At 43.1% G+C, this 24,113-nt stretch overlaps 2 protein-coding genes across 5 annotated transcripts in view; one reads left to right on the top strand and one right to left on the bottom strand.

Moving 5' to 3' along the window:
* Positions 1 to 2,684, bottom strand: part of PEX7 (peroxisomal biogenesis factor 7) — a 45,821-nt gene extending 43,137 nt beyond the window's left edge. Inside the window, exons 1-2 of one of the 3 annotated variants that reach the window (XM_054821092.1) lie at positions 2,363 to 2,684; positions 1,239 to 1,296 (exon numbers count right to left, since the gene is read on the bottom strand). In XM_054821092.1, the coding sequence (XP_054677067.1) occupies positions 1,239 to 1,296; positions 2,363 to 2,486 (182 nt within the window). In that variant the 5' untranslated portion in view covers positions 2,487 to 2,684. The remainder of the gene's footprint in view (positions 1 to 1,238; positions 1,297 to 2,362) is intronic. The other 2 variants (XM_054821091.1, XM_054821093.1) reach the window with 2 other exon arrangements.
* Positions 2,685 to 9,000: 6,316 nt separating this feature from the next.
* The window catches only part of MAP3K5 (mitogen-activated protein kinase kinase kinase 5), a 110,920-nt gene continuing 95,807 nt past the window's right edge, over positions 9,001 to 24,113 (top strand). Inside the window, exon 1 of one of the 2 annotated variants that reach the window (XM_054819462.1) lies at positions 9,001 to 9,855. In XM_054819462.1, coding sequence (XP_054675437.1) covers positions 9,453 to 9,855 — 403 coding nt within the window. In that variant the 5' untranslated portion in view covers positions 9,001 to 9,452. The remainder of the gene's footprint in view (positions 9,856 to 24,113) is intronic. The other variant, XM_054819463.1, reaches the window with a different exon arrangement.

Genomic DNA, 24,113 nt, shown 5'->3' with positions numbered 1-24,113 from the left:
GAATGAAATCTGATTTCAGTCTTAAACCTGCCAGGCAAACAGAGACAGGGTTACCACATGTCTCAGTCTGATCTACGGTTTCTCCAGGATGTTGCTACAGAGGTAGGAGCCCTCTGTCTTTAACAACAGCGGTAAACAAAGAAATAGAACTGTTTGTGTTGGGAAAGCTCTATTCAATTCACAACACCATTAGGATGCTGAGTCACAATGGAAAACCAACAGAAAGACAGTGATGAACATATTAAAGAACTCTACACTCCCTTAAAAGGGCTTTCAACATACCAACAATTCATCATATGGGATCTGATACCATATATTAGTTGCTCTGCAACAACTATCAATGACCATGCTGTTATCTGACGGTAAATATGAATTTATTTACCCCCTTTTCACTGAAAGTTCATCTAAGCTAAGGTTAAACTTCATGGCACCCTGCAGCAATGATGAGGGAAAGGCACGCACACTGAACGTTTCAATAAAGTGACGCTGCTTATGGCTCAGGAAGTTACAGACTTTCTAGCACAAAATAAGTCGAGTCACTGGAAACATAGAAATGAACCGTACTAAAACCAGAGCATTTGGAGCACTTGGCAGAACTCAGAGTTTTGAACAGCTTCAAAGACTCTTGCTTTATAATTATGAATTTAAAAGTTTCTCTGAATATGATTAACTATTTGTTAAGCATTTCTATTTCAGTCCTCTTAATCTAAACAACTGCTGTTCCAAAACTTTCTTTTAAAAAAATTCAGGTCAACAATGGTCAAGTATTAAATCCCCTCCTTCCTCACCTTTCTCCTCCTCCCATCCAGAACACAAACCAAACTACTCTCAAACCCTTACAAATTTGGATGTCTTAGGAAGAGCCTCCATGACTTTACACAGCTTCCTGCTCTATTTTCAGTGTAAGTCAAGCAGAAGAGCATAAATTTAGGTGGCAATGGACTGTTCCTAAAAAGTTAAAAACTTTAATTTCAAGCTAGGGCAGAGAGGCTGCTTTTAATTTACACTGTCGGTCTTCTGTAAAACAGTTTCTACTACGGAAAGAGTGCAATCCAGATTACTTCCTATAACAAAATCTATGCATTTGTACATAAACACAAAGACATGTATTCAGTTGCTACTACAGCATAGATACTTTTTATCGCCAACAATAACCCAAAATATTTGGGTTGTATCTTGTACTCTCAGGTACATAATAAGTTTTTCTCTTGCAAAAATAAAACATAAACTTATGTTACCTCCTGAGCAGAGCAATCCCAGCTTCATTTTGTTCCAGCACTGCCAGAGTTCCACAACCTAAACCAGCAAAATAAAACAAAGCATCACAACTAGTTCTCCTATGCCAAAGGAAACTACCGTAGTTCTGAGGTAGCTCCAGTGTGCAAACACAAAGTGCATCTGAACTTTAAGAGGCCAAACAATTAGTTGCATAAATAAGTATCTTCTTGTCTTGTGTTCTCTAAAACCATTCTCTAAAGTAATTCATTTACACGAGATTGTTTTGTTGGTTGGTGGGTTTAAATTCCAGTATACCTGTAGGTGAGGTGGAAAAAGAAACAACTTGCTTATAAAGCATAAAATTGCATTTTCCCTGTGAGCCTCATGTTGCAGACATACCAGGATGGGGTTCCTTTTTATCTTTTTGGTAACACAGCAGACATAACACTTTCCCCCTCACCCCCTTAACATTGTAATACAAACACAGCTCACCAGAAATGAAACAAATAATTCAGTTCTGAGAAACCAGAGACGGGTACTGCTTTCCCATATGACAGGGATATTGTCAAAGTAATTCCACATTTAGAAACTTTATTTAAAATTACTGCTTTCAGGAGCAGTACACCCACTGGAAGTGGAAAAGGTCCCCACGCCGAGAGCAGCTCAGGTCGCCTCTCCAGCGGGACCGCGGAGTCGCCAGGGCCTGCCCGGGCGCTCAGGGATTGAGACTACAACACTTACAATTTTAAGGAGAAAATATTTTCAGACATTGCATTCACACCGTGTATTTCTCTACTACTGCATTTATTCTCGACCCTATAAAATTAGTGCTCCTCTGAGAATACAAACCGCGGGTCTGTATTTCCGAAAGGCGGGGAGCCCGGCGGGTGGGGGACCTCAGAGGCGAGCACCGGGCTCCAAGTCTGCTCCCATACTAACCCCAGCCGGGACACAGAAAACATACGTTGTACCAAAACGAAACCAACGGAAAGGAAAACCCCAAAACGCTTTTACAGACACTGACTGTCGTTCCGGGCACCCAGGCTTCCAGCCACCAGCGAGCCCCCGTAAGGAGCCGCCACCGGGAACGTTCGTCAACTGTTACCCCCCTCTCCACCCCCCGCCGCGGAGGCCCCGCCCGCACCTGCGATGCCGTAGTACTGCGCGGCGGCACAGGCCACACGCCCTGGCCAGTAGGGCGAGAACTCCGCCGCGTATCCGTGCAGCCCCGGCAGCCGCAGGACCCCGCCGCCGCCCGCCGTGCCCATAGCCCCCGCCTGGGCCTCGGCCGAGGCGCGGAGAAGTCTCCGTGCCCTCGCCGCGCGCACAGCCCCACCGGAAGCGCCCCGCCTGCCGGGCGGTGCTGAAGCTGTAGCGTCGCCGCCATCTTTGGGGTTGGCAGGGCATGGCCCGGGACGTTCTCAGCGTGGCGGGCCGCGCCGCCCCCCTACCCCAGGGCTGCACCGGCCGGCGCGGCTAGAGAGGGCACCGCTGCCGCCTCAGGGTGGTGTCGTGTCGTGTCGTGTCCGTGCCCCCCTCCCCGGGCTCCAGGGAAGTGCCGCTGGCCCTAGGTGGCCGTTCCCCTCTGTAGGACTCTGCAGAGGTGGTAGCTGCTGCTTTAGGCCTCTGTGGCTTATCCCTCCGGTATGGCCTTGTCCTCTGACGCCTTGAGAGGAAAGCTGTAAGCTTCGGAGGGCCTGCTGAGAAATTCATCACTTGGTACTGTCAGGCTTTCATACATACCCCAGCGTGATTAGTCATTAAAGCTCTTCTGGCCCAGACTAGGCCTCAGACCACTCGCTGCCTGTGTTGCAAGATAAACAATTGTGCAAAATCACCTTCTGGTGAGGGGATCACTTCCAAACTTAAAAGACAATGCATTCTTTTATATGCCATGTAAGACACACATCAGCTCATTGCATGCGCACCAGCTTGAATACATAAGGTGTTTCAATCCTAGTAGTATGTTACCTGTCATTTTTCCTTTTAAAAAGCCTTTCTAAGCTATTTCATCCTCTAATTCCTTGTATAGATCTGCATATTATAGCATTCCTCTTGTGATGCAATTATGCTTTGTGGAAGTCATTTTATGAACAGACTTTTATGAACAAAGTTTTCTTACACTCGTGACAACTTATGTTTAAGTCAGTGAGAATTTCGCCTTTGAAAGGAAGCAGGGGGGGTTCAGGCTTCGGAAATGAATACTTCTGCAGAGCAGCACCTGCAGCTTTTGTTATATTCTATCCTGTGTGTGATATACAGGACTTTAAGATACAGAGACAGATTATTCCAGTTGGACATGGACTACTCCAATTAGTTATAATGACCCATCTACGTGTGTAGAGATAAAAATACAAAAGTATTATTTTACACATTAGGAAGGTAGAGCAAAGGCAGATTAGATTATTGAGATAAGGTTACGTCATGGAGCTTGGAGGATAGTTACGGACTCCTGCTACTCAGCCTTATATTTAAAACTAAACCTTGACTACAAAATCTATTGTAAAGCCACACAAATGTCTAATTGCTTAAACTGGCATTCAAATGCAGATTACTGAATTAGATCACCGAATTAGGCAGTCCTACTAATTCTTTGATCTCATGGTAAAAATGAAAACATATTTATCAAATATCGTCCAGGATTTTAGAATAAAATCAATCCAAATTCAGTGCAAGTGAAGCTCAATTTAATGTATCTTTTGGATTATCATAGCATCTCCCAAAGCTTCACAACTGGCAACTTATAGGCTTAATTTATTGACAGACATCATAGAAGAACAGATTTTTTAACCCTGGGGCAAAGGAATACCTTACTGAATTGGCTGCTCCAGGCTACATTCCACCAATTTTAGCCTCTGTGGAATCTTTTAAAATCAATGTATCTTTTCAAAACGCAAGTTACAAGACAATTTTCTGAGCAAGTGTTTTAAAGTAATTGCCCTTTGCGACTGGGATGCCAATAACAACATTTGTAAAGAGACATAGCCACTGCAAAGGTGCAGTAAGTAAACTTGGACATGGCCATTTGTGAGGTGGGGCTTGGGAGTCAAGTGCTTGATGGTGTAAAGTCTAGTTACTCTGTGGACAATTTATCACTGACATTTTGAGTATTGGAAAGGTTTCATCAAATGCATTTTCAAATCTAGTTCATTTTTTGTAATGAGTGAAATTCTGCAAAGAGGTTATGCAAACAGGAAGCAGTTCTTAGCAGCAGCCCAGCTTTGTTTTAAAGACGGATTAAAATAATTTTTGTAGACATAAAGATCAAGAAGTGGATAAAAGGCTACAAGGAAGTCCTGAGAGAAGGACTAGTTCACAAAACATTTTTTTTTTAACAGAGAAGCTTGTGAATTCAGGTTTTGAAGATCCTTAGAAGTAGGAGGCAAAATAATACAGCGAGTGAAAGTATTTGCATAGGAAGATTTTAAGGCAGACACGCTGACAACTAAAGAAACGAGAGCTATTTTACAAGCAAAGAGAGAAGGGCCCAACAAACAAAGCTGCTAAATGTGACTGTACTTCCTCCTCAGCCCCTGGGCAGCTGAGTAAATTCAGGAAACTTGAAGGACCACTGGCTACAGTAGCATTTTTATAGGCAGCGATTGCAACGGGCCGGCCGGCCGGCCAGCTCTTTCCCCCGGCTAACACCAACCAGCCGTACCCCGCACGCAGCTGTAGATGGCAGCCACGTTCCACGCAAAAGCTGACCGCCCTCTTCTAGGGAAAAAAAAACCCCCAACTACAGTGAGATTATTGGTTTCCTAACCCAACATCACTTCAATGAATTAAAAAAAACCCAAACCCCAAAACAAACGAACCAAAAACCCCCAACAAAAGACCCAAAACAAAACAAAAAACCCAAACCAAAAGTTGCTTAGAATGTAACTTTTAGGCTATATTTATGCTGCAGTCACTTTTTTGAGCTCAGCTCACAATCGTATCCCTCGTTAGCATTACAATAGGTAGTTGAGACGCTTACAGCACTATCTCCACCCCCAGTTCACTACCCTTTTCGTCCAGTGAGCTCTGTTCTGTTACACACACACGTCCCTCATTTCCTCAGCTTGCTTAGGTGTAAGTTGAGCTGGGAACCATCACTGCTGTTTACACAAATCCTGAAAAAAAAAATCGTACTGGTCAGCAGAAACAGTTATCAGGATGACTCTAGTCCAAGTATTTAAAGAAGTTATGAAAAAAGCTTTTCTAGCAGAGAAAGTAGATAGTGAGCTATTCCCTCCTGTGCAAGGACAGTTAGCTTAAAACACTGAAAATGCTCAGCGACTGCAGTAAGCTTTTTTTCTGTCTTGTAGTTATTGAGCCATTCATTAGGCTTCGTGCTATCAAGATTTTCTTCTACAACAGTGAATGTTTATTGACTAATAGAAATGTAGAGTTCTTTCCAGCTGAAATTCCCATACAGTCATAAAGCTGTATGAGTTGAAGCTTTAAGAAAAGCATTGAGTGTCCCAAGGTTCAGATTGCAAAACTGGCAACACTGAAAATAAACAAATGAAAGTAACCAAGGGAGTTGCAGGAATGAATGCAGAGGGAAAAGGCTCCCCTCATATGGGGAAAGTGAGGGTTGTGGAAGTTGGAAGGAAGAGGCAGCACAAAGACTTTTCTGGCAGTTTAAAAGAACAAAAGAAGCAAGAGGAGGGAAAGATGCTGGAGCAGTGGAAGATTTACATGAGAAGATTTAGAAAGAAGCATGAGAGTTGTTGTGGGAAAAAGGGGTATGAAGCAAGAACAGTGCACATTCTTCACCGTGCTCCAAGGACAGTCCTGACTTATGAAATAGCCACCCCCAAGATGTATCCACATTGCTCTCTCAGTTTTTGCTCACTGCCATTTATGTGCGCCATGCCATAATGTGGTAAGCGGATTCCTCATGTTATTACTATTACATGATCAGCGGCATCCCTACACAATGGCCACCAGTCTCTAGTTACCTGCCCCTTTGTACTTAAATAGTGCATTTAATGTTCAGTGTAATCATAGATTTACCTCATCTTAAAGACTGGCAGCTGACTGCCTCATAAGAAAATATTGCCCTCTCTCTATTGAACATAAAGGCTACTTCTGATTGTCTACAGTGATACACTTAGTCTAACTTTTTAGGAACTTTTTTTTTTTATTTGAGTTTAATAATTTCTACTGCTTGGGAGAGTTCTGGTCTAAAGTTTACAGGAAATACATTAGTTTATGTACTTTCAATATCTCCTTTGGATTTTTGTGTCTGCAAATGTCTTTAAATTTTTTTTTTTACACCCATAATTGAAGCATACTAGATTTTACTCCTGCAAACTTCTTTGTCCTACTTATCAGCAAAGAGTTTATGGTGTATCTCCAATCTCTTATTCCTATATACTATCCTGTAGTTAAATAAGAGGGCCTTAGAGTATGGATGAAATTTAGCATCCATTTTAAACCCAGTATCTGTAGTAATGTATTTTAATCCCTTCTATCAGTTCCGTCAGCACCACCATAAACAAATTTCAAAATGCAGATTAGTCTAGAATCATTTTACTCCCTCTACTGGTCACTGATGGCCATAATACATGAAAAATGTAATTTGGACACAGTTTTGTTAAATGCACATATGTTTTAAATGTCATCTCTATAAATCAGGATACATTGGAACTAACTTTTTTGGTCTTGCATCTTGTTTACACTAGTTTGAGTCGCTAAATCAAGCCTATGGCATCTGTCATGTGCTGTTTGTCACTCATCAAAAATCAGATTTATATTTGCAACTAAAAAGTTGGCAAATTCTCAGATGTTAAAATTATAATTATGGTTAAACCTAGAGGCCAATGATGTATAGCTGTAAAAACATATAATGAAGAGAGGGTCGTTATTTCAACAAATTACAGCTAACTGCTTGTTACGAGTTTTTGTTGTTAAAAAAAAACAGAGCTGGAATGGGGTGATACTCAATCATGACTATATGCAAACCACCTGGTGCTAAAGATGTTCATTTTACAGCACTTGAGAAACAAGTGAACAAGGTAAGTTTACTTCTGATAACAAATGAGGTGTTATTTTGGTTTTAAAAAAATCCTTGGAATTATTATCTCCTAATCAAACATTAAAACACAAGTGCTCCTAAATATCTGATCGCTCACTTCAAAGAGTTAACAGATTAAAAGATATGTTTTCCCTTTATGAAACCGTGGGCAATTTGTGTTTACTATTCAACAGCATTTTGATTCCCCTGCCCCACCCCAGTTTAGGGCCCAACCTCACTCCCAGCCAGGTCAATAGAAAAACTAACTTTAATTTGGAATAGACACGGTGCTACTAATGAAGCAAGCCTCACAAGTTAGTAACGCTAAGTGGAATAGCATGCTGCTTCCCTCTCCTTTCAGCCCATGACTTCCTTCTGCGCTTGACAAACACGGGCTGTTCTTGAGAACAACAGAGACATATTGTTCTTGCTTCCTGTAAGGTGATGTAACTGCAGTGCTGAATGGATTAACACTGATTCTGCATTTTGTGGAAAATGACATTATTTAGACAAAAACACTGATTGCCATTCAGACTGTAGCAAGAAACAATAACCTACTGTATCTGGCAGATTAGCAAATATTAACTTTTTCCTGTAAATTAGTCTTTAGTTTGCTTGTCATCTTCCCACCCCATTTACCCATTTCTTATCAGCAGAAGCAAATGCCAGGCATATCTCATCGAAAAAAGGGGACTACTCAACGCAAAAGCAAACAGAGCTACTGAAGGTACTGCAGTGACTAATTTTTCTAATTATTCCAGAATTGATCCTCTGTCTACAGAAGTAATGGACAACAATGATACAGGAGCAGGCTTTGTGCCAACAAGTTGATTAGTCTTAACAAGATCAATTTTAACAGGATGGATCTATTGATACAAATATAAATATAAATATGTAGAGTACTATTTTCATCCTTTTCTCCTGTACCTATTTAATAGGAACCACTAATAAAATAATTTTAAAAAAAGAATAAATAATCCAATTTCAGAGTATTTATGTTCAAAAACAGACTGCAGAAGTCTCAGCATAATTTCCTTTTCCAATCCATTTTGAATTCCTTAGAGATTCACTCTTGGCCTGTAAATAATCTGAGAGTTTGGGGTGTTTACCCTTCACATTACGTATTACTTCGAATGTCAAAGGATCTTTTCCTTGACTGGGTGGCCTACCACACAGTTAGCACAGCTGTTGGCTAGAAGCTAGTTATTCCAACTAGTTTCCTTTTCCATTAAGAAATATTTTTGTTAATTATCAAGCATTTGAGTGTTCTCGACCTGTAAATTCCAGGTGACTGTAAGAAACCAACATAGTCAACATACAGGGGTAGTTCCCCAGTTTCCAGGCAGAGCACTTGAAAGGCATGAGGCTGGTACTTGTGACAGCAGCCACAAACCCTTCCTTCAGCGCTTGGGAACACCGAGAGAGGGAGAAACACCCAAAGCACTTACTCATGACGACCTAGTTAGGACACGCGTATCATTTAAAAAAAAAAAAAAAAAAAGGCAGTAAATGGTAAAAATGCTTTTAACAGGACCAGGTTTCACACCGAGCCGTCACAGACGAGCGCGCCCTCTGCTCACTCACAGAGCGCCCCGGGGAGCGGGGCTTGTAGGTAGGGGGCTGCCGCCAGGCGGAAAAGCCCCGTGGGCACACGCCGCGGCGCATTCGCCCACCCCGAGAGCTCCCACCCGGGACGCGGGGCAGCCGGGGGCGGTTATTTCTGCCCGGAGGCGGGGCCGGAGGGAGGCGCCCGGCGCTGGGGCCGCCTCAGCCCGCGCCGCCAGGGGCTCTGCAGCTGTCGCTCGGCTAAAGCGGGGGCGCCGAAGAGCGATCCCACAAGTGGTTCCTCCTCGCGGCCAAGTAATTTCGCTCTGGGAGCGAAGCGGCCGGAGGAAGAGCGAGGTCCTGGAGGCGGCAGAAGGAGGCTGGGCTGCCGGGGGTCGGCTCGCCTCGCCGGTTAGTCCCTGCAGGTGCGGGGGAGAAGGGAGCGGCGCGTCATGGTGCCGGCGGCAGACACCGAAGGAGGCTGTGCTCGTCTCCCCGCCTCTGGCCGCCTTCGCTAGCGCCCGAGGGGGAGCCTCTCGCTTCAGCCCGGTCGCCTCTTCCCTTCCAGCAGCTCGGTGGGACCGTTCCGGGGCGGACGGCGCAGTATGGCATCCGCCTAACCCCGGCCAGCGCAGCAGAGCCCAGGACGCGCCGCGGCGGCGGCGGCTGCTCCTCCGCCGGGATGAGTGACAGTAGCGAGGGGATCATCAGCTTGCCGGTGCCCAGCCCTCCCGGCGGCGGCGGCCCCCCCTGCGAGGAGGTGCTCGGCGGGCGGGCGCAAGGAGCCGACGCCGGCGCCCGCAGCCTCCTGCCCGGCTTGGCCGCGCCGTCGCCCGGCACCCTCTGGGCTGAGGACGGCGCCGCCGGCCCGGGCATCGCGGTGCGGGCCAAGGGTGGCGGCAGGCGGACCGCCGTCACCTACGTGATTAACGAGGCGAGCCAGGGGCCGCTGCTGGCGGCGGAGTGCGGTGCCCTGCAGAGCCTGCGGGAAGCGTGCGAGGTGGTGGGGGCCGCGCTGGAGACCCTGCATTTCGGCAAGCTGGACTTCGGCGAGACGGCGGTGCTGGACCGCTTCTACAACGCAGGTGAGAGCGACCTGCCGGGGCTGATCGCCGCCGCGGGAGCGGCTCGGCCCGGGCTCGCCGTCACCTCCCTGGCCCGGGCCGCCCTGGGTTCACCGCGGGGCGGCGGGAGCAGGCGTGGCCCTCTCCTGCTGCGGGGTCAGCTCCGGCCCCGGAGCCCTCCGGGGGCTGAGCCCCGGCGTGCCCCCGCCGCCCCCGGGCTTCGGTGACACCTTTCGGGCGGCCACGGCGGTTACGTGGGGAGGCAAAAGTGCGTCCGAACCTGTTTTTGTCCGTTCTCCCTCCCCCCGCAACGTGTTTTGGAGAAGAAACTGTCAGCAAGCATGCTTGTGAATCAGCACTTGTCAGCGCTTGGGATTTTTACCCGTGGGTTAAACATGACCTGGCTTTTTTCTCCAATCTCCCAACAGAGTGCAGGGATGCAAGTTTTGACTAACACGCTGAGCTCTGGCTGAAATAGGCAGGAGCTGCGAGGCCCCGGGAGCTTTGAAAAGCAGATTTGGCACCAGCCGTGTAGCTCGACAGTTTCTTTGTGCTGACCCAGTACCTGGGACACTGTGTGTTTGTGCTTGGAATTTGGTGATTCGGGTATTGGTTGCATAAAACATTTATGATGGATGGGCTTGAACAAAAAGTTTTGTGCCCCGATCCAGTTAGTTGGTGGGAATACCCTGTGCTGCATCCTCTCACCCCAGTTTGCCAGGTTTCCCAGAGATAAAATTTTAACACCTTCATTTGAAGGTGTGGTGACCCGAGGTTGTGTGTTATGATTTACTTGGCCCCATTTTTAAAAATAACAACACAGAAGTTCCCTCTCTCTTTTTATTTTATTGACAGATATATGGCATGAATGTAGAATAAAAAAGCCTGCTTACTAGACTTGTAAAGACTTCATACAACTAAAATTATAGTACTGAATTAATGTCTCTTTGCCTTAAAAAAAGTCGGAAGCAGGAAATTGACCTGACCTGTAATTTTAAGCTTAATGTGCGGTATGGTTTTTGCATGTGTGAAATACATGCAAAAAAAAAGTTTTGGCTGATATTGTGGTTTCCCCCTCCCCTGGGGAGGGGGGGAAGAGAAAGAAGAAAAAACAAAACCAAACAACCAAAACCAACTAAACAAAACCCCCCTGCTCTGGTAGTATTGTAGCCAGTTTCCACAAAAGACTTTTCAGCACAGACATGTTTGGCAGGTCATCTCTTTGAAACTCCGCAAGCTTTGCCTTATGGACTGCTGCTTTCAGTTCAGTGAGGTGGGTGATCCTGAAGCATGCAGTCACAGTGTCTTCCTTGTGCCTCTTGCAGAGCTGTGTCCTTAGAGATAATGTTCTCAGAAGTCAGAGGAGCTGTCCTCACAGGTGGAAGTAGGAAGGCCATAGAGCTTCCTTATAGATCCTATACTCTCCACACACAGATAAGAGAGACTTCAGATTTCGAGCACCCTGAGACTTCTTCGTTCCAGGGCGGGTGAAACTGCAGAGTCTCTCTAGCTTCTGTTGTGGAAGCTGTTGCGTAGTGAGGCTCACGGTGTTGAGTTATCCGTGATGTTTTTGTGCCTCTTACGTTGGTTAATTTTTAGACTCTGAGCGGGGTCTTGGTAGTTCACGGAGGCTTTTCTTGTAATGGGAGATTTGACTTGACGTGGGCCCCTTTTAATTCTGGCAGTAGGCGTCTGGCATATAGTACTACATAACTGCACACTTATGTAATATAATGTGCTTATTTCAATGGCTTTTGAACAAACTGTGTAAATGTGAAAACATTACTTTTTCTTTCAGTACTGTTTGGCTGCGGGAATTTAATCAAAATATTGCAAAACAGGAAAAATACTTTGCTTTAGTAGCAAAGCCCGTAAACATGTAAAGAACTAGGAGAGTTCAGCACATCCAGCTCCTGGAGCGAAGAGAGCAGGACGTAGAAGTTTGTGTCTGCTCTGCATACGCTCTGTACTGTCTGAGCTGGCGAGTCATACACCAGCTGCGATCCCCAAACTCTGTTGTGCTGCTGACCCTAAGGCTGAACTCAGGTCTAGAAGGATCTGTGAGTTTTCGTGCTTGTTTCTTTATTCCTGTTGCATTTTGTATGCTTGCCCTATATATAATTTTTAATAACTAGTTCTTCTCCAGAAACTATAAGCTAGTGAAAAAACGTCTCTCAGGTTAGGAACAGAACAGCATTGAAGAGTAGAAGCTGTGTAAGCTGAAGAATGCAGATGGGGAGCAGTGTAGGGAACAAAACCAAAATGGTCATGGAGGGTGTAACTATTGCACACGCTATTTGGTTTTAACTGCTTTAACAGGGTGATGGGATGGAGCATGTGTAGGTGACCGAAACTCCTTCCCTATTCCCCTTCTCGTCCTTTCTTTTGCTGTGTGCTTTCAGTGATCAGAGATGATAGTAGTAGTATTGATAAATAATGTAGTGTGCAGGCATTCTTTAAAAAAATGTAGTGTATGAAGATAGTACAGCATGATTGAATGTCAAATAAGAATTCAGCAGCAAAAGTACTTTCAAATTAAGAAATAGTTAATTGACCTTATTCAAGGTATCAAGTCTTACTGGACTCGTAAAGGCCAACTAAGTTACCAGAGTAAGAAATGATGTGATTTCATGAAGGTTTGGAAAAGCTTATAACTGTGTTTGAATGAAGTAAACCAATAAACCTCTCAACTCTTGCAATGCATATAAATCTACTCAGATTTGGAGGGAGGGGAAAGAGCTACAGTATAACATATCTGTCCATCATCAAGCCTCAATATCTTGTTTCTGCTTTGTATAACATAGTCTGAACTCTTGGTGATCTCTGTAGGTTCACTTCATGCCTTTCACTGCTTCAAAGAGAACTTCAAGGAGTATTAAATAAAATCTAATCTCAGATGTAAATACTCATCATCCGCTCTAAATGTAGATTAGCCTGCTAATAATCTTCTTCTGTCAGTTTCAGTCAACTGATGGTCCTTAAATGCTGAGACATAATTAGCAATGCATATGATTAGTTAGTAGGTCTCAGCTATCTATAATTGAACCATTCAAGTACCAAATATTAAGAATGAGCTTATTCTAGCATTTCTGCTTGCATGGTTTAAATTTTGCTTGATTTCAGAAAAAAAAAATGCTTCTTGAGAAGCAAGTGTCAAATCAGCCCTAGAAACTGTTGGAAAAGTGTCTGGCAGAAATAGAGATTTTGACATTTATCGCATTTTCCTCCACTTAAAGGGATAGTAAGGTGAGGAGAGGAAAATCGAGTCCGGTTTCTTGCAAAAGTTGATGTATCTGGGTTTGATCAGCTGTCTCAAGGGCTTTTTTCCTTCATGAAGAGGATCCTTAGAGGTTGTGGTGTTCTGTTTTGTTTGTTTGTTTTTCCTTCAGTGGTATTAAGCTGCTGCAGGTGAATTTCAGGTTTCTCTTAAACTCAGCTTAATTTCTGAACAGTTCAGGAATGTTTAAAGAGTCAGGCAATTAGACATGTCAAAATATAGCAGGGAAACCTTTCTACAATGCAGTAGTCAGGCATGGTGTTTTAAGAGTTACTATAGCCATTGATATTTCTAATTAAATGGTATTTTTTTCTACATTATAATGACTGGATCTGCATATCCTGTTGATTTTTATTTTTTTCTTTCAATTGCTCAGTTCCTTTTGAAAACTGAGCCATAAATGAGTCTAGAGTACTTTAGAGTTTATTTGGCTTAGGTAAGCATTCTTTTTTTTTTTTTTCTTCCTATCTTTTTCAGGCAATTGAAATCAGGATGGTTTGCGTTCTGTGTGGATCTTTACACAGTCACTTTGTATTACACAAATGCATCAAGTATTAGCTGAACAGAATCTTTTAGAAAAAGAAAAAAGTAACATAAAAGGAAAAAATAGCATGAATCAGTAATCTGGGTCACCTCTTCATGGGAGGGAGGTGCTCTAAGTCAAGGTAATTTCTTCACACAGGCTTTTAGGATTAGGCAGGTTTTTGTCGATTAAAGAAATGTCTCATTTGACATCTAATCTGACATTTGCTTTTAAATTGTATTGATTTTAAAGGGCAGGGTAAGTTAGAGGTGAGCGTCCAGTTGACTAGTAAGACAAGTAGCGTACAAGTGTCAAAACCAGGATAATTATTAAAAAGAGGTTTTTGGAATGACCTGTAGACTACAGTACTGTAAAGGTGAAAGTTGTGCTCCTTCTTCTCGAAGGGGTTAGTAATCTCGTATTTTGAGGGAGATACACCTTAAGGAGTTAGAGAAACCTTATGTGAAATTTGCCTTATTCTGGAGTAACTTACACCCTCTTTTGGGGAAACTTGTGTTGACTTACAGTGCATGGATAGAGGGATCATTTGTTTAGTGTTTTCAGGCGTGTGTTCCTCCTGTTGGTCTGCCTTGCAAGATTAAGCTACAGAACATCTTTACCTTGTGAAGATCTAAAATTAATTTTTTTGAAGAATGGTAATTTGTCAGAAACACAGTATCAAGCTTTCTGACTTTTATGTATAACCTTGGGGGGGCTGGTAGAAGACAAGAAAGATCACACAGTCAGAGATTGAGGAGGATCTGGGTTTTCTAATCTGTACAATCACTCATTTTAGGATGATTCTCAAGCTAAACAGCTTGACTGATGTGCTTGTCAGACAAATCTCTTCCTTGTAACTCTAATGTTGCCTTATATTGGGGAATTTCCTTTCCTTCAGCTTCTTATGCTCAAGTTTCACAAATCAATGGCCCTTGTTGTATGGGGCTATTGAGATAATTCCTTAGAACAGCAATGATCAACTAAAACAGAATTCATCAAATAACAGATACCAAATTAGGTTTAGTCTCTTATCTTTGTTTCTGGAATTCAGCATTGTTGCTTTTAGAATTCACATAGGCTTGGGCTAGAAATTGTCAGTGTCAGCTTACTGGGCTTAGAAACATACTGTGCAGTGCCCTCAGGGAGAATCTTGGCATACAAAATGACAGGATTTTCAGAGAGCTAGTACAGTCACTTGTGTGACAGTGAACTTTGCTTGGAAGATGTTCTACATCTGAATTGTTTCTGCAGACTTCACAGAACACTTGTGGATTGTGCATTTATAAACATTTACAGGCACACAGAAATGCAGTAAAGCAGTACCAGGGTTCAACTGCATTCTTGCAGTTTCCTCTTATTTTTCTCTAAATATGCTAAATTCTATAATGCTGAATTGTTTTTTGAAGTTATGCTTTTATGTAAGTTTCCTGGAAGTTCTGTGATTGTGAAATGCTAATGCAGACTCTCCTCTTAAACCCAAAAGAGGTGATGTCCTTTTCAAAACTGATGTTCTTGATTCTAGCAATTGGCGTAAATGGCATGCTTCCTACCATGTAACCTGTTTGTAGGAGCAAAAAACTACTACCAGAGAGAGAATAGCTACAAACTTGAATTCCACGTTGTCTCTCGGAACGATAAGGGTTTTTTCACCACCTTTTTTCTCTGTACTTCTTGATGATTATTTTTTTTTAATTTCACTAACAGTTTTGTCACACGCTTGCAGTACTGCACATGCTTTCTGTGATGATGCAGCACTTGCATCCATCACTTATTTTACCTTTTTGACACACCTCACCCCACCCTGCCATCCCCAAAGGTGCTGCTGAATCACCACTGCTGTTTCTGTAGCATCATGACTGGAGAATGTCTGTTCCAAATGATAGTTGTTCTTATGTAACAGAAGAAGTTATTCTTGTCCAATTTCAGAGTCAAGGTCAACTACTAAAAAAAAGTCCAGTTTCAATGTCAGTGGAACTCATGTTGAAAGAGAACACATTTAAGCAGCACTATGTTGCAAGTGATGAGTTGGAGCAAGAAATGCTGAGTAATTTAATAATGCAGATGGTATGTAGAATAGAGTTGATGATTATAGCCATGCTCTCAAGATAGACGTGTCAGGGATGTGAGGTATTACGAGTACAGCATCTTTTGTGTCTGAATGTGTAGTGTATATTGTAACATTTAAATGGGGTGGATTATAAAGCTCCTTTTGACTCTGGATATAGATTCCAGACTCTATTAGAAGGCAGTGTTAGAAACATTAAAAAAAAAATGCACGGCACATCTTCAACATAAACCAGTATTTCATTCCGAAGCACCTGAATGTGATCTACATCTACAACAAAAATTATGATGATGAGTCATTAAAAAAAATATATTCCGATATAAAGTTTCTTTTGTCTGGTCATAGTTAGTGCTAGTGGAGAACTTCTGAATCTATGGAGAAATTACGGGATTTGAAACAACATATTCACAAATACTTCCATTGCTGGACCAGCTGTACATTTTATAACCAGATTCCACTATTGGTACTGTATGCATAACTTCCATCAGGCTACCTGTCAACAGATGACTTGGAAGACTGATATCCCAATGGTTTCTGTATGAAGTAGGAGGAGCACAGCAGTTATATGGAGGGCAGATATAGAGTGGATGTATGTGGGCTGTGAGACCTGGGTTCTCTTTCAGACTTAGTCACTGGCCTGTCATAGCAGTTTGTAGCTCTGCTGTGCAGCAGCAGCTTCCTGAGGCCTCTCCCACAGCCGAGGTGTGCAGAGCATCTCGCAGGGGTGCCCTGGGCACAGAAGCCCTGATCCCAGTGTGAATTTCCAACCATTTCTATAATGTAAATAATATTAAGGGTATGTTCTTGCAGCGCTTATTTACTAAATCTCCCAGCGATATCAGTGAGACACCTGGGTAGACAGTCTACATCCAGGCTTTTGTTGGATTGTTAGAAGTTACAGGCTTTCGAAATGCTGCCTTCTCTGTTAAGTGCTTCAGAGTGTTCAAATGCTATGTGCTGCATAGTATTTGAAGTGGCAGGAGAAATGCAGGTTATGAAATTATTAGGGTCTCTTAAAATACAGTAAAGGTATAAAACTCATCGTGAGGTATCCGTATGAGCAGACATCATGCAAATATATTCCCCAGGGGAGAAAAGGCTGAATGGAGCTAGATAAGTGCTTTTTGAGAGTAATGCAGAAGGCGGCCTGTGACTGATTTTTCTGCAGTTTGCGTTTCTGTAGCTCTGAACAGGATGTGTCATACAGAAATGACTCCTGAATTTACCGCAGCCATGATAAGAATTCGACTTCTCTTTTCAGTTGCTTTCTAAAGTAAAGAAGCACAACACAAAAAACTATATATGTAGCAAGTGACAACAGAATGAAGCAAATTGTATTAAAGCCTAAAAGATCAAGTGAAAAATAAAAACCTTAATGTATCATTTAGAACCATTATCCTCAGTAAATTTTCCTGTATATTATAGTCTTAAATAAAATTAAGTGACTGAAAGTTTCAGTTTTGTGGCAGTTCACTTTCTTTTGTCTCTAAGTAGAGAAGGGCTGAGTTTTAAGCAAATTCTGTAGTGCTAGTAATTTAAAACTTGTTCCTTTTTTTTCCTAGCCCTTTGGAACAGTTTTTATTTAGAACTGCTGTATTTGCTTGCAAAGGAAACCTGCAAGTTTTATTTGTAAGTTATACCCAAAGAAACTAAAAAACCTCAGTGGCTCAGCAATGATAGGGATTTTGCACGTTTGTGATTAATAAAATGGAAGTTATTGCTGGGATTCTCACCGTTCATCATATGCTCCCTGCTTCAGCTTGTCCCCGAACATCCACTGTCCACATTAGTCTCCTACCGCTTATGTTGTATGGCTTCTCTGGGGGTTTATATTCAGTGATACAGACACACTCAGAAGTACAGCATTTTGTTGGAATGAGACACACATATGAAGCAGTCAGTGAAGTCATCTTGTACAGCAGAATGTGTTTGTGACACATGACAGCAGAATCTGTTTTGACAATTGGGGAATTTTCTGGTAATCACTGATGGGTAAATTTCTGTAAGAAGTTTGTAATTGTTTGTATTCCAAGAGAAAATGAACCTCAGGCTGAGCTTGACACACGAGCACAGGCTGCTTCTTTTTAGTGTATATTACTTTTTTTTCCCCTCTGAGACCAAATTTATTCCTTGACTGGAGCAGATATAATACTACTTTCAGTTATTAAGAGCTGCTGATGAACTACTAACAATGGCACGCCAGAGTTGAATTCTCTGCTAAATCGTGTCCGCCTTTATTCATAACCTTTGGGACGCGTTTAGGTGCAGCATGGGGCTTAAAGATTTCCCACAGACTGACTCATTAGAAGTCAGTGGGAATCAGCATTCTTTCAAATCCCACCAGAAACGTACATTTTGATTTAGGAACTAGATACCCTTGTAAAAAATTGGCTCTGTTTCTCCCTTACTGTAATAAAGTAAATGAGTTGCTCTGGGACTTGCCGATGGCATCAGTGGATATCTCTTGCAGAGTGCACTCTGGGTGAGTAAGCAGCTGGTGCTTTTAGTGGTGAAGACAGCTTTTCAGTGATGTCTTCACAGAAGAGTTATCCACAGCTTTTGCAGAGAGCTTTATCTGATCTTCTTTCCCTTTGCACAATACCTGTCTGGTACAAGTATAATGCTGCTTTCAGTACAACCTTTCAGGCTTACTAGGGACTATAGACTGAAAACTGCAGTCTGTGAAGTATGAAGATGCAGGTTAAATAATTATCAAGAGTTGAAAGTCCTCCAGCACCTTCCCATGGACTTACAGGCTTCCAACGGAAGCGTGTTCTGCAGTGTGCAAAAGTGCCCAAGTTGTTGTCTGACTGTAGTACAGAAGCCCTGGGTGTGAACAAGGAAGACTCGGTGATGTACCAAGAGGACAGGAACACTTATGCTGCTGTAGGTATTCATTTATGGTTCTGAAGTGGGGCCTCTTGTGCTTGGGATAAATTTATCCGGTTATGTTGACACGGTAGCAAAGTGCTTCATTTAACTCCACCATAGAGGCACACCCATATGATTAAAAGCTCCTACTTCCACTGCTCCACCTTCAATATGATTTTTACAGCTACACACGCTTAAAAGCATGACAGTACTGTTTTTCCCCTCTAGAAAAATATCTGAGGGAGAATATGCTAGATGTACGCCATAATTTTGTGGTTTATTGGTTTATTACTGCTTTTCAATGCAGTATCTAAGATAAGGTTTCTCAGCCTTCCCAGGAACCATACGAGTGATTCATATGAAAATGGATTGACTTTAATCTGAATGTATGTGTGCCAACCACTGGTTCTGCTTCCATGTGCTGGCAATAACGTGGCATGCTGGTGAAAGCCAGGTTTTTGGTTGTGTGCTGCATCCTGTCTTCCCTCGCTCCTTGCAGTTCATGGCATCTGTGGAGAAGGGCAGAAGCTATTTGCCTCCTGAACGTAACCCTGTCTTCCAGATCACAGTTGGAAACGAGAAGCTTTTGCCAGGTGGTTGGTGTGATGAACTGGGAATCCTTCCAAGTCTCCATGGGAGCGGAATTTGGTCAGTTCCGAACACCATCAGCATTCCTGGGTCAAGTGCAATTGCAAAAGGCTCAGTGCCACTGTCCTGATTGCTTTCCCTAGGAAAGAAGTGGTTGTTACCTGTGTAAATAAACTGAACTCCTGTTCGTTTATGTTCTCTGTTTCCCTGAGGTCAGTTTCAATTTTTGTTTTCTGCAGAGCTGAACTCCACTGGTGGTACTTTTTTTATTTCTTTATTTTGAGACTGTGTAACTCAAAACCTTGGTAGTTCCAGTTTCATTTTATTTCTGCTGGAGTTTTTTTACTCCTTTTATGTCTTTCAGGGTTGTCATTGAATTTGGGAATTTTCCTGATTTATTAACCAGGAGTAACAACTCTGGGTATAGTGAGAGTTGCGCATATGAAGCGTAGGAGAGATTGCAGGGCAAACCAGAAAAAAATGACACTTTCAAAATATCCTGGACAGTTATAGCATTGCTGTACAAAGCAGGATTTTTTTTTTTTTTTTGAAAGGGTGCCAGTAGAGGGGGGAAAGAGCAGGTCCCCTGGTGCTGCAGCTCTAAAGGGGAGAAAAGGCATTACCCTTGTCATGAGAGCAGGCTGATGCAGCCAGTGCTGTTACCTTTGAGGAAGTGCTGGGATCTTGCAGCACTGCCTGCTTCTGGTCTGTTTGTGAGGGATTATGTTCTTTTCTACCCCTAGATCAGAGTGAGCTGGTGACTGGTTGGTTTGTTTGTTTTCCCCTCTTCTACATGCTCTCACAGACCAAGGGCAGCACATAGGTACCCTGACTTACTGCTGCCATAGAAGGCCATCTCTGGTGGTGAATTTTGAACTTCACATGGATTTCTCAGAACCACAGAACGGTAGGGGTTGGAAGGGACCTCTGGAGATCATCTAGTCCAACTCTCCTGCTAAAGCAGGATCACCTAAAGCATGTTGCACATGATCGCATCCAGGCGGGTTTTGAATATCTCCAGAGCAGGAGACTCCACAACCTCTCTGGGCAGCCCGTTCCAGTGCTCTGTCACCCTCAAAGTTAAGAAGTTTTTCCTCATGTCCAGGCGGAACCTCCTGTGTTCTGGTTTGTGCCCGTCGCCCCTTGTCTTCTCGCTTGAAAAGAGTCTGGCCCCATCCTCTTGACATCCGCCCTTCAGATATTGCGTTGATGAGATCCCCTCTCAGTCTTCTCTTCTCCAGGCTAACCAGACCCAGCTCTCTCAGCCTTCCCTCATACAAGAGATGTTCCAGTCCCCTCATCATCTCTGTGGCCCTCCACTGGACTGTCTCCAGTAGTGCCCTGTCCTTCTTGAACTGGGAAGCCCAGAACTGGACACAGTACTCCAGATGTGGCCTCACCAGGGCAGAGTAGAGGGGGAGGATAACCTCCCTTGACCTGCTGGCCACAGTCTTCTTAATGCACCCCAGGATACCACTGGCCTTCCTGGCCACGAGGGCACATTGCTGGCTCATGGTTAACTTCTTGTCCACCAGGACTCCCAGGTCCTTCTCTACAGTGCTGCTTCCCAGCAGGTCAGCCCCTAACCTCAGCATTGCTGAGTCCAGGTCTTTAGCTGAAGAGCAAGTACTTCCTGAACCTCTCAGCATGAGGGGGGAAGCCCTGGCACCTGGGTTAGAGCTGGGGATGGGTGGTGTACACTGGGTTCTGGACAAGCCTTCTCCTAGGCTGGACCCTATGTAGGCAGCACTGTCCAGGGTTGAGACTGCATGATGCAGCCCAGCTGTGCTAGTAACTTTTTGCTGGACCGCTCTTGGGGTGTATAGCAGAACTCTCTGTTTGCACATGAGTTGTCAAACGTCTCATGGGCAGCATTCAGCTGCCACTCGGAGCTTGTATTGAAGCTTTACTCGGATCCACTTACTTCTTTGAGGTTTAGTAGCAGTAAAGGTTTGTGGAGGTCATTAAATGTGAAGCAGTTTTAACTTGTTTAAATACCTCAATGCACTTGGGTGTATTTCACAATTTTGGGGAAAATTGAGAAAGTGTTAAAAGTATGCATTCTAAAAGTGTTCCACAAAAGACGCAAGAGAATAAGGATTCTTGCCAGTAATTCTGTTACCAGAACCTGTGATCTCCCTTTTCCAGCTGATGCAAGAGGGCCAAAATGCAATAAAATCACTAGGAAAATGGACTAATCTAAAGCAAGAGCTTCTGTAACGAACCCTGCCAGATGGGCGGGTAACTGGAAAACTTCCAGTCCCTTTTGTTGCTTAACTAACTGCTTGCATTTTGGTGTGTTCTCTACAGTGTCCCAGAAGTGTCCCTGTTTTGAATGATCAGTGTGTTGACAACCTGATATTTTGTCTCAGTTTCTTCTCTGTTCAAGTACTTTAATAGTAGCTCCAGTGGAAAAAATTTCCTGGTAGGCAGACTTCCCAAGCCTGAGTGGATTTCAGTTTATGCTGTGACTGTCAGGTGCCTGTCTTCAGGATTTAATTCAGTTCATAAGAAATTATTTATTCCTAATAGATATGAATTGAAGCTATTGATTTAGAGCTACTGCCATAGAAATTTCTAGCTGTACTTTTGCAGTAGAACTCTCAAACTTCCAACATTAAAAGGCCTAGTTGACATGGTATATTTTCGAATAATCTTTAATGCTGAGAAATAAATACAAATAAGGTGACAGTTACTGCAATATGGATATCAATATCAGGAAAGATAATTATCCTCCTGATAAGAGTGTCCTACTGCCTCCCTCTAGCTGCACTGCTCAGTAGGGAAAGAGGATCCTAAAATCCATTTTTGTGTGCACTTAATCAGTAGGACTGCTGGAAGAGTTGAGTATATTGTATTCCTTTTGAGGTGCAGTCCCATGGCATCTTAAGTGGATCAAAAACTGGACTAAGACACTTCTCCTTGGTGCTGCTTTCAGTGTCCAGAGAGTTATGTGATGAGGTAAGGCAGGGAGCCAACCTGCTTGCTATCTCACTCAACTTTCTTTATTTTCTGGTTACCTTTCTGTTGAGTAAGTTCTCAGAGCTAAGCACACATTCCAGAGGACAGACCAAAAGCAGGACTGCAGCAACCTGAGTTGAGATTGCCTAAAGGTGTGGTTTCATGTTATTCTTGATCCTGTCTCGTTGTGGGTTGCCTCATATCCTTTCCTCTTCCGGTAAGGGTGGCGAAGGAGTGTATTTCATGTTGGCTGTGCCAGCTGTTTGTGCTCTCAGCCTAATGTTTTTCAGAAACTTTCAGTTTACAGGAAGCTTTGAAAACATTTGGGTTTTGCTCTGGATTGGAACAAAAACTTCAGGACATCTGTCAGCTGAAAGTTCAAAGATTGTGCCACTCAAATTGAAATTTGTGACTGCATCTCTGCTAGTAAATGAGAGCATTCATGGATACCAAGCTGAGTTGCATGTGCTGCTACGTTGTTCCCACTTCTGGCATGTTTTTGGCCTGGGCCAGCTAGTGCAGTCCCAGTAGCCAGCATGAAAGGCAGCAACCCAAGGCTAGAAGAATTTAAGATGAACGTAAGCCATTCCATGCCACTTGGTCCTTGTGCAGAAGTGGGGGCACGTTTAATCAGTCAGCATTGCTTTACTGGTTTCCTGGTTTAAGTGTAACAAGTGTGCTCCTTTGAAGTGGTTTGAAGCTTCCATTGACAGCTGTGGACGTGCAGAGCTGCAGTGCATATTTAGTCAGGGAAGTGGGTTAAAGATATTGTGTCTGTGAATGCACAACTCCAACAGCTGTCTTAGCTTCCAAATTCACAGTCTTGGTGCACTTAAACTGAATGAAGGGCAGTGGGCAAGTCTAGGGCCTCAGTAGCCATCAAGCAAATAATCTGCTAATACATGCTGTCTGTTGAAAAAGAATCTTTCCCAAAAATGCCTTGTAGATCTAGATTGCAAGTGCAGCATTTGCGTGTCTTTTCCAGCATGGATCATCAGTTCCTTTGTATCTGCACATAACGTGCAAGAAGTCATGACTGAACGTGATATAAAAATTTTATTTTCCATCTTAGTAAATTTGGACTTTCAGTCCAACTGTAAGGCATAACTGAGAGCGCACCTCTCAGTTCCTTTTTTGATAAAAGATATAATATTTTTCAGTGATTAATTTCATCATGTTATGATGAAGCACCCTGACTGTGAAAGAAACAAAGTTTCAGGAGCTTAATTTGGACTTATGCTATTGTAAATAATTTGTTCAATGCTGGCAAAATTGGTTCCTAGGTTTCGTGGTTTAATGTGCTGGCCTTTGTATCCAGGCATTTTTGGACAAATCTCAGTATTCTGCAAAGTGAAAGAGTGGTTACTCTGCTCAAAATGAATGTGTGAGTAGGTGGTGGTTGGTGTCACTATTTTTTTTTTCAGTGTCTCTAATGTTTCTTAATCCTAAGTGATTCTCTCTTCTCCACTTTAGAAGTTGAAGAAGAGGCTGAAGCATGAGAATTCAAATGTTAATACTGTGCAAATGCAAGCTGAGATGCATTTCTTACCAGCTGTGTTGGATATTTAGTTTGTGTAAAGCTGAATATCTATTTTGCCGGCAATTATTCAAAGACTTGCATCTGCGTAGCTTTCCTATTCACATCAGTAATTGTTGTAGGAAAAAAAGAATTCTATTTTTAGCATAAATGGCTGTTATCTTACCAGTTCATCACTTCAGCTTGAATGGAGCTTGAAGCCTGTGTTGAATCTTGCAGTTAGATCTTGCACACTGAGTTATTTTAGTTAATTGGTACCAGGCCACTTGGAATACTAATTGAATTCCAGAAATTATTTGGAATGAAAACATTTCTACCGTACATAGAATACAGAAGGAATAGAAATATAAGATTAAATAATTCATCTGTTAAACATGCAAATGGTCATTCCTACCATTCCAGCTCTACTAACCTATGCCAGTCATCAAACTTTCTCTTGGACCACTGATTTGGCAGT

This window comes from Grus americana, chromosome 3 (genome assembly GCF_028858705.1).
Source record: "Grus americana isolate bGruAme1 chromosome 3, bGruAme1.mat, whole genome shotgun sequence".
Taxonomy (NCBI): Eukaryota; Metazoa; Chordata; class Aves; order Gruiformes; family Gruidae; genus Grus; species Grus americana.
The sequence above is the reverse complement of the archived record's forward strand: the minus strand, read 5'-3'. Positions and strand labels throughout refer to the sequence as shown.